The following is a 17789-nucleotide window of genomic DNA, read 5'->3' on the forward strand; positions in this document are numbered from 1 at the left end:
GTCAGTGCCCACCAAACCCAGTATTTTCATGAGAGTTCGGTGTGCCAAATTTGGTTCAATTCCATCATTGGTGGAGTTCAGAATGCTCTTTGATTGTAGGTGAACTATAAATCCCAGCAACTACAAATGACAAAATCAACGCCCTATCCCCATCCCACCAGTATTCAAATTTGGGCGTTTCGGGTATTTGTGCCAAATTTGGTCCAGTGAATGAGAATACATCCTGCATATCAGGTATTTACATCACGATTCATAACAGGAGCAAAATGACAGTAGCAATGAAAATAATGTTATGGTTGGGGGTCACCACAACATGAGGAAATGTATTAAGGGGTTATGGCATTAGGAAGGTTGAGAAACACTGTTCTATCTACCTTGGATTCATGCTCTCTTGTTTATGGATATTTTTGTGGATTGACTCTGGAGACTATTTGAAAGGATTTTGGGTTCTTGGCTATCTTGGAAATAGCCTTTTGAACTTTGATTCTCTCATTTGAATTTGCTTATCTTATATACTCTTCTTTAAATAAACTTTTACTTATCTGGAAAGAGTGTGGTTTGTGGTGAAAACGTGTGTCAGGGCTCAAGCGCAACAGGGATGTAGCCAAAGGTCCCCCAAAGTGGCCCCCATCCCTACCTGGGCCTGGTAGGAGCCTCCTCTTTGGGCGCTGAGTCGGAGCGATGGGTGTCCACACTGATCGTGTCTGGCTCCCGCGTCTCCTTGACTTCGGGCTCCTTGCTAGCGGCCGCCACTTGGCTGCGGGACGGAGAGACAGCCTCCACCTCCTTCCCAGACTGGGGGCTCACCGGGCCCTCCTTCTTCGACGTGGGGCTTCGAAAGGAAGGGAAAGTTACAACAGAACACATTGAAGATATCATTGACATGTATCATGTTCTTGCCAGGGCTCTGCCTTATTTAGGTAGAGATGAATCAAACTCCCAGTTTTAACAAACAGTTTAATTAAAACATCACTTACTTTCTGGCTGTTTTTATAGTCCAAAATATAAAACACAAAGATAGCACGCAGCTACAGAATAAACAAAAACTGATAGTAAAAATAATTTCATAGTCAAAAGGGTCCAGTCCAGTGCTTAAACGCCGAGAGTTTAATAAACAAAGTCCAGGGATCAAGAGTCTATACCGTAGTCAAAAGCCAGTCCAAAGGTTCAAGGTTCCAGGGTTCCAAGATTACAGGAGACAGGTCAGGATACCGAAAAATCCAACAGACCTGGGGGGAAAACCAGCAGCATCCACCACCAAAACACAACAGATACTTTTCTCCCAAAGATCAGTCTCAAGGATAGCTCCTTAAATCCAGTAACACCCAGCTGCAACCCATCTCCTGCACACCTCCACCCCTAATTGCTTTTGCCCATGAACCCCCACTTATAGATTACTAAACTCACTAGAACTAATACTCACATTAACCCTTCCATCACCAACCATCAACTGCAGAACATATGACAGTTCTGCAGTTGATAATGGTTGGTGGTGTCAGGCCTAGCAGTGGGTGATGGAAGGGGTTAATGCGAGTCCTAGTTCGAAAGGGCAGAGTAATCTGTAAGTAAGAATTTGCAGGAGAAAGCAATTAAGGGTGGAGGCGTGCAAGAGATAGGATGCAACTGGGTTTAACTGAATATAAGGAGCTAGCCTGGAAAGTGATTTTGGGGAGAAAAGGATTTGGCTGTGGATGCTGCTGGTTTCTCCCCCAGGTTTGTGGATTTTTGGTATCCTGACCTGTCTCCTGAACTCTTGGAACCCTGGAACCTTGAATCTCTGGACTTTGGAAGCTTTTAAACAGGGGCTGGATGGCCGTCTGTCAGGGGTGATTTGAATGCAATATTCCTGCTTCTTGGCAGGGGGTTGGACTGGATGGCCCATGAGGTCTCTTCCAACTCTTTGATTCTTTGATTCTATGATTCTATGACTGGCTATTGATTACGGCATAGACTCTTGATCCTTGGACTTTGATTGTTGAACTCTCAGCGTTTCACTACTGTACTTTGGGGGGTCTCTTCCAGAGTTACAATATCTACCATGCGTGTTTCTCTGTATACAGTGGTCCCTCACTACTCTGTGGTTTGCTTTTCGCAGACTTCCTGTTTCGAGGGTTTTTGCCTCCTGGCAACGTTGGAGTGTGGAAGGGGGTGTTGGGAATCAGCCTGTGTTTAGGTTCTTGGATCATGATGCTTATGACGTGAGTAATGATGGTGCTGAGGCTGAGGCACAAGATGGAGATGGTCTGGTCAATAATTTTCATGCAGACAATGACAGAGTGGCCCCAGTGCAAATGGCAGTTTCTCATGAGAATATTCCTTCTGAGCCTAGAGATTGTGGTTTACTCCCTCTTTCTGTGAGCTCTCAAGATCTGGGTTTGGAAAACAATCTGACACCTGGAAATGTTAATGAGCAGCCAGATAGGGAGTTGAAGGATAGGAAGCTGGAGATCATCCAGGATCAACAGCAAACCCAGTGTTTATGTCTCTCCGAAAGGCTTCGTCAGATAAGGAGCAAGTGTGAGGGAAAGCGAAACCAGTTTCTGGGATTTGGGATATAAGGTTTGCCTCAAGGGGAAACCTGATAGATCAGGCATCGTTTGGAAATCAAGTTCATGTGCCATGGAAATCCGGTTTATGGGGTCTTGTTCATGTGGAGAATTTTAGCCTTTTGGATTGTCTTTGCTTCCTGTTGATTCCTGCCTGGATAAACACTGCCTTGGAACTGATTTTATATCTTGGGTGGACATTGCTTTGTGTTGCTGCCTTTTACTGACTTATTACTTTTTGGAACCTTCTTATTTCCTTACAAGCATTTATTTTTACTGGCTATTTACTAAGCTTCAATAAAAGAGGATTTGTTTCTTCACTCATCGTGTGGTATGTTTTAAAGTCAGAGGGTTTTTTTCCTGACCTGGAATGCAACAGTGGGTTATAGCCCCTTCCTTATAGCTAGCAAAAAAAAGTGTGTGGAATGTAATATATATAGAGTACATCCCTACTTTGTGGATTTTCACTTTTCGCGGTTGGTCTTGGAAAGTAACACCCACAATAAGTGAGGGAACACTGTATATGTGTGTGTGTGTGAGTGTGTGTGTGTATGTATGTGTGTGTGATATGGCTGCCAGGCTACCTGTCTGGAGAGCTTTGCTGGTGTTTTCTTGCCTGGCCTGCCTCCTCCCCCTGCCCTCCCGAGGCTTCTCTTGGGGATGGCCTGTAGTAATAATAATAATAATACTTTATTTATACCCCACCACCATCTCCCCACTGGGGACTCAAGGCAGCTTACATAGGGCCAAGCCCAGACAACAAATTACAGCAGAATAAAACCGAAAACGCAAACAATAAACAACAATATCATAATTACATAACACATATGAATGCATAACAATATAAAATTACAATAAACACAATCACAATGTACTCCCTGTCTTCCTAAGGTTGGCCTCCAGACCGATTGGAAGAAAGGCTGAGTACCAACGATAGACCCTATTCCCATTATCTCCCCATCAGAGACCCTTCCTCTGGTGGAGAGAAGAGAGTGGGGCCAAGAGGGGACCCACCTGGTGAGGTCTTTGCCCTTCCTCGATTTGGACTTCTTCCCTCCCGGTTTGGAGGAGAACGGGGCCACTCCGATCCCAAAGCCTTGGCCATCGACTTCCCCAACCAGGTGGCCCTCGGCATCAACCAACCCAGCCTGGGAAGAGAAGAAATGTGCATGGTTGTGTGGTTTCCGGGATGTATAGCCAACGTGTTCTAGCAGCATTTCCTTCTGATGTTTTGCCTGCATCTGTGGCTAATAGCATCTTCAGAGGATCCCCTGAAGATGCCACCTCAGAAATATGCATTTCTTGGGATTGTGCTGATTGGACAAAATACATCCCCTTCCATGCATTTTTGCTTTTGAGTTACCTACCTACAGGTTAGGTAACTGTGGAAACCACATCCCACAAAATCAATTTGTGGGGCCCCAAAATTGAGTGTTTGCCACATTATTTACTCTTCAGTTCATTATATTCGGACCCAAGATCAAAATTCTGTCTCTTCTGTAATGTATTTCCAATAGTGTATTTTTTGTATTTTAACTCTGTGTATTTAGTTTTATGTATTTTAATAGTGTGCTATCTCTTGTTTTAATGATGCTGTACCCTGGCTTGAGCTGCACAGAGAGGCGGGCAGAAGCCAGTCAAGGTGGTCCCAGTGGTGATCGGCACACTGGGTGCAGTGTCTCAAGACCTTGGCCTGCACTTAAACACAATCGGTGCTGACCAAATTATCATCTGCCAGCTGCAAAAGGCCACCTTACTGGGATCTGCACGCATTATTCGCCGATACATCACACAGTCCTAGAGACTTGGGAAGGGTCCGACGTGTGATCCAATTCAACAGCCAGCAGAGTGTCTGATGTGGACTCATCTTGTTGTGTTTCTAATAATAATAATAATAATAATAATAATAATAATAATAATAGGGCATGCCCCTCTAAATTTCCTAGAGGGCATTCGAGAGCAAAACAATTCAAAAAAATTCATGCAAACTTGTTTGGACCACTGTTCACTGTTTTGAGACTCTTTAAGAGAGAAGAGCAACAACAATAATAATATAGACATACTAATGGTAATAATAAAATAATACAGAAATAATAATATAGAAATAATAATGGTAATAATAATAAAACACTATAGAAATAATAATAATATAGAAATAGTAATTGTGATAATAATGAAATAATACAGGAATAATAATAATATAGAAATAATGGTAATAATAATAAAAAATGTAGAAATAATAATAATAATAATAATAACATAGAAATAATAATGCTAATAATAATAAAATACTATAGAATGAATATTAATAATATAGAAACAATAATGGTAATAATAATAAAATATAGAAATAATAATATAGAAATAATGATAATAATAATAAAACACTATAGAAATACTGTTAATAATATAGAAATAGTAATTTTAATAATAATAAAATATAGAAATAATAATATAGAAATAATCATGGTAATAATAATGAAATAATACAGAAATAATAATAATATAGAAATAATAATGGTAATAATAATAAAATATAGAAATAATAATAATATATAGAAATAATAATGGTAATAATAATAAAATAATATAGAAACAACAACAACAATAATAGCAGGCCTGGGGGCCACTGAAAGACCACATGCCACATTTTGGCCACCCTTGATTTAGGATTTATTGTCTTTTGAGGCAAGAGTAAGGAATGATGCCATACCAGGAAAGTCACCCCCCTTGATGTCCTATACAGAGACCCAGATGTGAATTAAAGTCCCACCAGCTGACCTTTTGCACAACGGAGAGGGTTGCAAAGTCGTTCTTGTCTATCAGGGTGTATTTGCTCCGCAGTCTGGACTCCACCTCCTGTTCTTGTTGGCTAAAGGGAGACAGAGAGACACACACACAATGGCTCAATTGGGCTGCTGTGAGTAAAGGCAGAGGCTTGGCATCCGCACTGTTAAATTATAGCACTTTGAGATCACTTTAAGTATCATGGCTCAATGCTATGAGAGTTGCTGTGAGCTTTTCTCCAGAGATATAAATACACTCCACTTGCTTCATTGTCAACAAAACCTCTCATGATGTCATTAGCAACAGATGTAGGCGAAACATCAGGAGAGAATGCTGCTAGAACATAGCCATATAGCTTGAAAAGCTCACAACAACCCAGTGATTCCAGCCACAAAAGCATTGCACAACATAATGCTGTGAGAGTTGCAGCTTTCCAATATCTTCGGCCTTTTTTTCCAAAAGAGTACCAGCGCCTTAGCAAAGGACAAGTACTAGGATTCCATAACATGAAGCCACTGCAGTTAAAGTGGTGTCAAACCACATTAATTCTTCAGTGCAGATGCACCCCAAGGCTCTTTGCAAGCTCTCCCTGCTTGCAGGACTCTCTTGCAAAAGAAGGCTCTCTTGGGAGATTGGAAGCAAGCCTTAAATAAACAACCAATAGATTGAAGCGGGATATTATTGATAATAACAATAACAACAATAACAACTTTCAATCATGATTTTTGATTTACATTCTCTTAGCACAATATGTCCATTGTGTAGCTGTGTTAAGTATAAATAAATATTTATTTATATTAATATCAATTGTGTAGCTGTGTTTAGTAAAAATAAATACATATGTTTATAATAATAATAATAATAATAATAATAATAATAATAATAATCTGTATTTATACCCAACCACCATCTCCCCAACGGAGACTAGGGGTGGCTTACATGAGTTATGGATGGATGGGAATTTCTCAAGAGTGAAATACTCAAGGCACAATTGCAAAACGTGCCAACAAAGAGAATAAATAGGACAAGTACAAAGAAGCCAGAATGGATGTCCACAGAACTTCTAACTGTGCTAAGACACAAAAGAGACATGCACAAGAAGTGGAAAAAGGGCAAAATCACCAAAGAAGAATTCAAACAACATCATAATTACATAAAACATAAGAAAACATTAACGATATATTATTTGTGTGTTTATATGTTGTACTCTGCCTCGAGCCATCAGAAGAGGTGGGCAATAAATAAAATGTTGTTGTTGTTATTATTATTATTATTCGCTATAGATATCCCTCTCATCACAGTACGTATACTTACTTCAAAATTGTTTTGAACTGGTTGAACACTTCGTGGATCTGCCGGATGCTCACAATCTGAGAAGACAGGTCAAAACACAGAGGACTGCTGATAAAGACACATCTCAAAGTCTTGGGAATCCCTTACAGACATTTTAAGAGGAAAAGAAAACTACTTGGGAAGTCTTTGTTTTGATAACTAAAAAGAAGAGGTTATTGAAGGAAGAGATAATATGGAAATGGTGGAGAAAAGGCATGAATAACAAAAATCCTCATTCCATGTTTGTAAGTTTAACTTTTGCAGATTTGATTTATCGTAGAATAATGATAATACTAATAATAATAATAGAAACCACAGGGAGATTAATAAATAATAATAATAATACTAAGAAGAGTCATGGAGAGAGGTGAGTAATAAATAATAACAATAACTTATTGTAATATAATAATACAAGAGCTGGATGATCTGGACAGAAAAACAAGAAAACTGATGGTCCCAGTGGTGATCGGCACACTGGGTGCAGTGCCTAAAGACCTTGGCCTGCACTTAAACACAATCGGCGCTGACCAAATTACCATCTGCCAGCTGCAGAAGGCCACCTTACTGGGATCTGCACGCATTATTCACCGATACATCACACAGTCCTAGACACTTGGGAAGTGTCCGACATGTGATCCAATTCAACAGTCAGCAGAGTGTCTGCTGTGGACTCATCTTGTTGTGTTTCAAACAATAATAATAATAATAGCCACAGGGATATTAATAAAGAAAAAGTTGTCTGTCTTGTCTTTGTACAAAGGCATTGAATGTGTGCAGGTACAGCTGTACCAGGAGCTCCAATTTTGTTTGCTTTGCATTGAATGTTTGTTGTAGTCCTGAATTTCAGGGGCTCTTCAGATAGGTAGCTTCTTTTGGCTGCAATCATAGGGCAAGCCACCTGTCAATTATAGTTAGGTTCCCTAGTCCCGCCCCCTTTTTGGGTTTTGGTAGGAAAGTGAGCCATTTTGTGTTTAGTTTCAGCCAGGTTAGCCAATGTATGGGATGTGTGTTGCTTCCCCTATACAAAGGCTTTAACCTTTAAGAATTCCAGGGTCACAAAAACTCTAACAGAATCTCCAGAGAAAGAATTTCCAGGGGAAAACAGCTTTAAGAGTCTCCTAAGAACTCCAGGGAAGCCTTCCACAGCCTTGAGAGTTTCCAGGAGGACAGCCTTAAGGTCTAAAGAACTCCAGCTGGAGAACATCCATTGCCTTGCTGGTAGGTCCACTCAGCGCTCGAGAAGCAGTTCGGCCTGGTAGCAGAACCCACACCAGTGAGGGTTGGATTTTAGTCAGCCTTGGGAGAAGTTGAAAAAGGGGAATTGTCCTTTAAAGAAAAGTTATTGAAGATAGTGCCTGTCCCCTGAGGACAAGATTGAGAAAACTAATACTTTATCAAGAAAGCCTTGCAGTTCCTGTTTAATTTCATTAATAAAGGACTTTGTTGTACTTCTGAAGCCATCTGAAGATTCTTTGTAGAGGAAACCTCTGAGAACTTTTCCTTAGGCCCCTGGCTTCCCGTTGGGCAAAGGTTACACATCCTATTTTTTTAAAGTCATCTAACTACAGGCCCAGCGGTGACAGAACAGAATGTTTGCCTTATATGTGTTCTGTGATCCATTCTGAGTCCCCTTCGGGATGAGAAGGGCGGAATATAAATACTGTAAACAAACCCTCCAACTTGATTTTTCAAAACCTCCCAAAGCCTGTCTCGATAACTCACTGGGGGTGCTGATTTTTAAATGCCCACATCTATCGAAATGCAGAAAGGGAAAGGAATATAAATGAAGCGAAAGAAAAGAAGCAGAGGAGAAGAGGAAGGAAAGGAACTTGCAAGGGAACGACTTACATCTAATTCATCGATGGTCCCGTCAAGGAATCGGCGAACTTGAGAGTGGATCTCTCCGATCTGGATCTCATTCAGGGGCTCATAGGATACTGGGGCCCGGTTGAGCTAGAACAGGTCAGGAAAAGGAAACATATTCATTTGGGGGCCATCTCATCCTTCCTTCACCTGTGCGAAAGGATGGTCGGTGTTATCTGTTGCGTCTCAGATTAAGCTTCACCTTATTCTCAATCACCACCAGACCACGGCTGTAAAAATTATAGTTTATTGTAAAGTTTCCAAAGGAAGGCAAAGGTTAAGTCAATACAAAGTTACAAAGTTCAGGTAAAATGCACGGTACAGTTCCAGAAATCCTTAAGAGAAAATCAAGATAAACAAGAGTCATGAAGCAGGAAGCACAAACTCTGTGCCAAGCAAATGAGCCCAAAAGCAGCACGAAGAAACCCAGGCTCCAAGCCTTCTTTCTTCCAATGCATGAGCATGAAACTGCTAGCAGAAAGCCACGTTGAAACTGACAGCTCTGAATTGCCAATGAAAGCCCTAAATACATTTTGCACATCAAAACAATATATTTTCCCACAATCTACTTTCCCACTGCTCCCTTGACCCGTTGCTGACATAACTTGGCTGCAATCCGCGAACTCCGTCTCACAGTTTTGTTATCCCTTTGAAGCCGCACCTGGCCCTCCTCCTTATCAGCTGCATTCCTGTCCTGTGAGAACTGCTTCCCCAACTCGACTGCAGGCTGAGAAAACTGTGGCTCAGAAAACTGAAACCCATCAGGCTGCTCAGGAGCCTGTTGAACCACAATATTATCCGGGTCGCCTTTGCATTGCTTTCTGCCTCCTGCACTGAAGACACAGGGGAGTCCACTAAAACTAACGCAACGAGGTAGGAGTCCCCTTTAGTGCAATGGGCTAAACACAGGACTGAAGATCGACAGGGGTTCGAATCCAGGGAGAGTGCGGATGAGCTCCCTCTGTCAGCTCCAGCTCCCCATGCACGGACATAAGAGAAGCCTCCTACAAGGATGGTAAACCACTTTGATTTCCCCTAGGGGTGAGAAAAGCAGTATATAAATGCTGTAAATAATAAATAATAAAACATCAAAACATCTGGGCAACATCCCCTGGGCAACGTCCTTGCAGATGGTCAATTCTCTCACACCAGAAGCAACTTGCAGTTTCTCAAGTCACTCCTGACATGAAAAGAAAACAAAAAGGTCAATGACAACACCCACAACTTCACACAAACACACTGCGATATAATGCAGCTCCAGAAGGCGGTTTAAATGCCTTGAACTGGATTATATGAGGCCCCTTCTACATTGCCATATAAAATTCAGATTACCTGCTTTGAGATGGATCATATGACAGCGTGGACTCAGGTAACCCAGTTCAAAGCACGCATATATATATATATATATATATATACACACACACACACACACACACACATGCACACATACGCACGCACATACAGTTGTCTGTCTTGTCTTTGTATAACAGCACTGAATGTTGCCATATATGGATCATCTGCTTTGATAATCTAGATTATGAGGGTAGAGGGGACCTAAACTCTCCTTCCAAACTACCTAAGGCACCGTCTACACTGCCATATAATGCAGTTTGAACTGGATTATAATGGCTAGTTGTAGACTCAAGATAGATCAACATCGCCCTGTGTCCCAGGATCTGATCCCAGATTTATCTGCTTTGAACTGGATTATATGAGTTGTAATCAGATAATCTGGGGCCCCTTCTACACTGCCATATAAAATCCAGATTACCTGCTGTGAGCTGGATTATATGGCAGTGTGGAGTCATATAATCCAATTCAAAGCAGATGTGGATCGTCTGCTTTGATTATTTGGATTACATGGCAGTGCAGAAGTGGCCTGGGATCAGAACCTGGGATATAAGGCAGTGTAGATCCAGCCTCATATAATGCAGATTGAACTGGATTACAGGCAGTCCCCAAATTACGAACAAGACAGATTCTGTACGGTTGTTCTTAAGTTGAATTTGTATGTAAGTCAGTACAGGAACATTTTTAAGTGTAACTCCAGTCATCCATCCATCAATCTATCTATCTATCTATCTATCTTTGGACAGTATAGGGAAGGGTTAACACCCCTGTGGGCCTTGTTTTGCTGTCTGTACCCCATTCAGAAAGTTTCACCTTCTGTACCTGTGAGAACTGGATTCTGAAAAATGTGACTTGTTCTGCAAACAAAGATTGGAGCAAAAGCTTCAGAAGCTGCACCAGAGAAAGAAATCCCACCTAAACACTAGAAAGAACTTCTTGAAGGTAACTGCATATTTGACAGAATGGATGGTGGTGGATTTAGATGGCCATCTGTCAGGGATGGTTTTTCCATATATCCTGCATGTGCAGGGTTGGAGGAGACAGTCCTCAAGGTCCCTTCTAAGGCGATTGTTCCATGACTCTGTGATGTCACAAGGGTGAGCTGGTTATGACATTGCATATCAACCGCAGTTGCTCAGAGTAGTGTTGTAGGTCAGCCTGTGATTGTGTCTGATGTTCATGTTGATGTTCATGATGGGAATGGGGATGGTGTTCCTGATGATGGGCCTGGAGATGAAGGTTTGCTCGGGCCAGAGTTAAGTTCAGAAGAGAGGTCTGAGCAAGGCCACATTCCTGGGAGAGACCTCTCACTGCTTTTCTCAGAACAACTGTCTGAAAATGATGCTGAGATTGATTTGCCAGGTGCAGGAGTTAATGAGGGAGAGGATAGTGAAACCTTGGACAGAAAGCTGTTGGGAATCAGCCTGTGTTTGTGTTCCCAGATCATGATGCTTATGATGAGAGTAATGATGGTGCAAGATGGAGATGGTTTGGTCAATGATTTTCAGACAGACAATGACAGAGAGGCCCCAGTGCAAAGGACAGTTTCTCATGAGAATATTCCTGCTGAGCCTAGGGATGATGGTTTACTCCCTCTTTCTGTGAGCTCTCAAGATTTGGGTTTGGAAAACAATCTGACACCTTGGAATTTTAATGAGCAGACAGATAGGGAGTTGAAGGATAGGCGGCTGGAGATCAGCTAGGATCAACAGCAAACTCAGTGCTTATGTCCCTCCGAAAGACTTAGTCACATAAGGGGCAAATGTGGGGGAAAGTGAAACCAGTTTCTGAGTTTTGGGATATAAGGTTTGCTTCAAGGGAAAACCTGTTAGATCAGGCAACGTTTGGAAATCAAGTTCATGTGCCACGGAAATCCTGTTCATGGGGCCTTGTTCATGTGGAGGAATTTAGCCTTTTGGATTGTTTTTGCTTCCTGTTGATTCCTGCCTGGATAAACACTGCCTTGGAACTGCTTGAGTGGACATTGCTTTGTGTTACTGCCTTTTACTGACTTATTACTTTTTGGAACCTCATGTGGGTTCTGTGTGAGAAGTTTGCCACGATTCTGTCGTTTGTGGGGTTCAGAGTGCTCTTTGATTGTAAGTGAACTGTGAATCCCAGTGACTACAACTCCCAAATGTCAAGGTCTATTTCCCCCAAACTCCATCTGTGTTCATTTTTGGGCGTATTGAGTTCATGTGCCAAGTTTGGTCTAGATCCATCATTCTTTGAGTCCACAGTGCTCTCTGGATGTAGGTGAACTACAACTCCCAAACTCAAAGTCAATGCCCACCAAACCCTTCCAGTATTTTCTGGTGGTCATGGGAGTTCTGTGTGCCAAGTTTGGTTCAATTCTATCGTTGATGGAGTTCAGAATGCTCTTTGATTATAAGTGAACTATAAATCCCAGCAACTACAACTCCCAAATGACAAAATCGTAATTTTTTGAGTGATGGTTGTGTTGTGAGACGTTTTGTTGCCAAATTTGATGTGATTTCATTCATTGGTTCTTTTGTTTTTAAGGTACTCATCATGCACAGAGCATTTATAGATAGATAGATAGATAGATAGATAGATAGATAGATAGATACACACACACACCCTATTTCATTGAAAATAAGACAAAGATGTGCTAGTTTTCATTTTCAGGGGATGTCTTACTTTTCCATGAAGAAGAATTCACATTTATTGTTGAACAAAAAAAAATTCAACATTTATTATATACTGGGCAGTAGTTGGCAATATATAATAAATACACTGGCCCTCACACACAGGGCCACAAAAAATAAGGGCTGTAAAGTCTCTGGCTTCCACACACTGTTTAGAAACTGTTCCTGGACCACTTGTACAGCAGGGAGAGTATTGCAGATTCTGGCCACCAGGGGGAGCATGCTCCCAAACAAAAACTTCGCTAGGTCTTATTTTTGGAGGAAACCTTCTATTTCGCAATTCAGCAAACCTCTACTAGGTCTTATTTTCAGGGGATGTCTTATTTTCAGGGAAACAGGGTACACATGTGCATAAAGTCTGTGTCATGTTCGAAAGGAGCAGAAAGGATGATACTATAACATAGCAAACTCTTACCTACACAAACCTAATTTACCAACAAATGAAATTAATATATTTAGATTTATATGACAATAATTAAAATTAGATAAAACATCTTAAAGAATTCAAAACGATTTTAACAGATGAGAGAGATGATGAGCCAAAACTAACACAATGAAGTTCAACAGTGACAAATGCAAGAGACTCCACTGAGGCAGAAAAAATGAAATGTAAAGATACAGAAATGCAAAGATACAGAATGGGGGACGCGTGTCTCGACAGCAGGACATGTGGAAAAGATCTTGGAGTCCTTGTGGACAACAAGTTAAACATGAGCCAGGAATGTGATGTGGTGGCAAAAAAAAAGCCAATGGGATTTTGGCCTGCATCAATAGGAGCATAGTGTCTAGATCTAGGGAAGTCATGCTCCCCATGCTCTATTCCGCCTTGGTTAGATCACACCTGGAATATTGCGTCCAAACCTGAACACCACAACTGAAGGGAGATATTGACTCTAAGCTGGAATATGTCCAGAGGAGGGTGACTAAAATGATCAAGGGTCTGGAGAACAAGCCCTATGAGAAGCAGCTTAAAGAGCTGGGCATGTTTAGCCTGAAGAAGAGAAGGCTGAGAGGAGATATGATAGCCATGTATAAATATATGAGAGGAAGTCACAGGGAGGAGGAGGGAGCAAGCTTGTTTTCTGGTGCCCTCGAGACTAGGATGCAATGGAGCCATGGCTTCAAACTACAGGAAAGAAGGGAGATTCCATCTGAACACAAGAAAGCCGCTCCTCATAGGGCTTGTTCTCCAGACCCTTGATCATTTTAGTCGCCCTCCTCTGGACACATTCCAGTTTGTCAATATCTCTCTTGACTTGTGGTGCCCAGAATTGGACACAATATTCCAGGTGTGGTCTAACCAAAGCAGAATAGAGGGGTAGCATGACTTCCCTAGATCTAGACACTAGGCTCCTATTGATGCAGGCCAAAATCCCATTGGCTTTTTTTGCTGCCACATCACATTGTTGGCTCATGTTTAACTTGTTGTCCATGAGGATTCCAAGATCTTTTTCACACGTCCTGCTCTCGAGCCAGGCATCATTGTCCCCCATTCTGTATCTTTTCATTTTGTTTTTCCTGCCAAAGTGGGGTATCTTGCAGTTGTCCCTGTTGAACTTCATTTTGTTAGTTTTGGCCCATCATCTCTCTAATTTGTCAAGATCGTTTTGAATTCTGCTCCTGTCCTCTGGAGTATTGGCTATCCCTCCCAATTTGGTGTCGTCTGCAAACTTGATGATCCTGCCTTCTAGCCCTTCGTCTAAGTCATTAATAAAGATGTTGAACAGGACCGGGCCCAGTCCTTACCAAGCTGTTATGCATCGCCAGCTCCTCCTTCAGGTAAAGGACTTCTTTCTCCAGATTTTTCACCATTCTCTAAACAAAATGAGAAGAAAGACAGATGAGTATATAGAGGAAAAGAAATCTTCAGAAGTGCATTTGGTCTTCCAGATACTTCCTATTTGCAACCAAGGGCGCATCTCTCACCGACTCCTACCACTAAAGAAGCACTTTCAATGACTGGCATCACAATCACGGTCTTAGCTCAAACCCTGAAAAGGATCAGGAAGTTGAGTTTTCCTGGATTTTATCTGGATGTGTAGAAGGGACCTTAGTATATTCATTTACTGTATTTCTTTGATTCTATATATTTCCTATATAAAGTGTTCTTGCCATACATCAAGGGAACCACTGACCGCATAGGGAAGCTGATGAGGAAACACAACATACAAACACTCTACAAACCCACCAAGAAAATCCAACAAATGCTACGTTCAGCAAAGGACAAGAGGGATCCTCTCACTGGATACCTGAACATCAAGCAAAAAGTGGATGCCAGAAACAATATCATACGAAAGCTGACTGGCACAACCTGGGGATCACAACCAGATACAGTGAAGACATCTGCCCTTGCGCTGTGCTACTCCGCTGCTGAGTATGCATGCCCAGGGTGGAAGACATCTCACCACACTAAAACAGTGGATGTGGCTCTTAATGAGACATGCTGCATTATCACGGGGTGTCTGCGCCCTACACCACTGGAGAAATTACACTGTCTAGCCGGTATCGCACCTCCTGACATCCGCCGGGAAGTAGCAGCCAATAGTGAAAGGACCAAGGCAGAGACATCTCCAGCTCATCCCTTGTTTGGGTATCAGCCAGCACGTCAACGACTTAAATCCAGACATAGTTTTCTAAGATCTACAGAGACACTCGCTGGAACATCTCAGCAAGCGAGAGTCCAAAAGTGGCAGGCTCAAACCCAGAACCTCAACCAATGGCTGATACCAAATGAGAGACTCCCCCCTGGGCACACAGAAGACTGGGCGACTTGGAAGGCGCTGAACAGACTGCACTCTGGCACCACGAGATGCAGAGCCAATGGGGCCACAAAGTGGAATCCACGACATGCAAGTGCGGAGAAGAGCAAACTACAGACCACCTGCTGCAATGCATCCTGAGCCCTGCCACATGCACAATGGAGGACCTTCTTGCAGCAACACCAGAGGCACTCCAAGTGGCCAGATACTGGTCAAAGGACATTTAATCAACTACCAAACTCACACATTTTGTATTTTCTCTGTTTGTTTGCTTTGTTCTGTTAGAAATGTAATATATTTGACTGGCTGCCCTGACACGAGAAATAAATAACCGGATACCATGCAGCTGTGGACAAGTCTACAGAGGGACCACCAAACGCAGCATGGCCCAGACACACATCAAGGAACATGAAAGCCACTGCAGACTACTCCAGCCAGAGAAGTCAGCCATAGCAGAGCACCTGATGAACCAGCCTGGACACAGCATATTATTAGAGAACACAGAAATGCTGGACCACTCCCACAACCACCATGTCAGACTACACAGAGAAGCCATTGAAATCCACAAGCATGTGGACAATTTCAACAAAAAGGAAGAAACCATGGAAATGAACAAAATCTGGCTACCAGTATTAAAAAACTCTAAAATTACAACAGCAAAACAGCAGAGAGGAAACAACCAGGCACATCTTAACACCTCTCAAAAAAAGATTTTCCCAGGCTCAGCCAGGCCTTCAAATGCTAATGAAGGTGGTCAGTTGAAACATTCACACCTAGCTCCAGCAGAGAAGAGCTCTTTGCCCCACCCCAGCCATTCCACAGATATATAAACCCATTGTCCTAATTCCAACAGACCTCACTACCTCTGAGGATGCTTGCCATAGATGCAGGCGAAACGTCAGAAAAAAAATTGCCTCCAGAACATGGCCATATAGCCCGGAAAAACCTACCACAACCCACCTATATAAACATTGCTAAAAATGGGATGTGTCTTGGAATCGCAGATCTATCTTACGTATTTATTGTTAGTAGTGGGGCACTAAAATTAGAGGGCATCTTACAATCGAAGAAATATGGTGCGGAAATATTACCATTTGGCTCCTGGAGCTCAAGGACCTCAGGATGACGTAAAGTAAAAACCAACTGCAAACATCTCAGACCAATTTAAAGCTGTAAGAGTAACTGAATAACACAAAGGCCACTTCTACATGGCCATATACAATCCAGATTATCTGCAGTGTAAGATCATATAATCCAGTTCAAAGCAGACAATGTGGGGATTATCTGCTTTGATAATCTGGATTATATGGCAGTGTAGAAGGTGCCCAAGAGCACACAAAACAATTTAGTATTTTTAAAAATACTCCATCCATGCTTGCTCCATCCATGTTCAACATCTACACAAATGATCAGCCACTGCCAGAAGGGACAGAGAGTTTCATCTATGCTGATGATCGTGCCATTACCGCTCAAGCAGGGAGCTTTGAGATGGTAGAACAGAAGCTCTCCGAAGCTCTAGGTGCTCTTACTGCCTATTACAGGGAAAACCAGCTGATCCCTAACCCATCTAAAACACAGACATGTGCCTTTCATCTCAAGAATAGAGAAGCATCCCGAGCTCTGAGGATTATGACCTGGGAAGGAATCCCACTGGAGCATTGCAACACACCCAAATACCTGGGAGTCACTCTGGACCGTGCTCTTACCTACAAGAAGCACTGCCTGAACATCAAGCAAAAAGTGGGTGCCAGAAACAATATTATACGAAAGCTGACTGGCACAACCTGGGGATCACAACCAGATACAGTGAAGACATCTGCCCTTGCACTGTGCTACTCTGCTGCTGAGTATGCATGCCCAGTGTGGAACACATCTCACCACACTAAAACAGTGGATGTGGCTCTTAATGAGACATGTCGCATTATCACGGGGTGTCTGCGACCCACACCACTGGAGAAATTACACTGCTTAGCCGGTATTGCACCACCTGACATCCGCCGGGAAGTAGCAGCCAATAGTGAAAGGACCAAGGCAGAGACATCTCCAGCTCATCCCCTGTTTGGGTATCAGCCAGCACGTCAACGACTTAAATCTAGACATAGTTTTCTAAGATCTACAAAGACACTCACTGGAACACCTCAGCAAGCGAGAGTCCAAAAGTGGCAGGCTCAAACCCAGCATCTCAACCAATGGCTGATACCAAACGAGAGACTCCTCCCTGGGCACACAGAAGACTGGGCGACTTGGAAGGCACTGAACAGACTGCGCTCTGGCACCACGAGATGCAGAGCCAACCTTCAGAAATGGGGCCACAAAGTGGAATCCACGACATGCGAGTGTGGAGAAGAGCAAACCACTGACCACCTACTGCAATGCACCCTGAGCCCTGCTACATGCACAATGGAGGACCTTCTTGCAGCAACACCGGAAGCACTCCAAGTGGCCAGATACTGGTCAAAGGACATTTAACTAACTACCAAACT

The 17789-nt window shown here is 42.5% G+C and overlaps 1 protein-coding gene across 1 annotated transcript in view; it reads right to left on the reverse strand.

The window, feature by feature from the left end:
• Positions 1–17789, reverse strand: part of KIF9 (kinesin family member 9) — a 42765-nt gene that overhangs the window by 9982 nt on the left and 14994 nt on the right. Inside the window, exons 10-15 of the mRNA XM_060782710.2 lie at positions 14294–14362; positions 8514–8618; positions 6648–6703; positions 5328–5418; positions 3561–3694; positions 638–832 (exon numbers count right to left, since the gene is read on the reverse strand). Coding sequence (XP_060638693.2) covers positions 638–832; positions 3561–3694; positions 5328–5418; positions 6648–6703; positions 8514–8618; positions 14294–14362 — 650 coding nt within the window. The remainder of the gene's footprint in view (positions 1–637; positions 833–3560; positions 3695–5327; positions 5419–6647; positions 6704–8513; positions 8619–14293; positions 14363–17789) is intronic.

This window comes from Anolis sagrei, chromosome 6 (genome assembly GCF_037176765.1).
Source record: "Anolis sagrei isolate rAnoSag1 chromosome 6, rAnoSag1.mat, whole genome shotgun sequence".
NCBI classification, from domain to species: Eukaryota; Metazoa; Chordata; class Lepidosauria; order Squamata; family Dactyloidae; genus Anolis; species Anolis sagrei.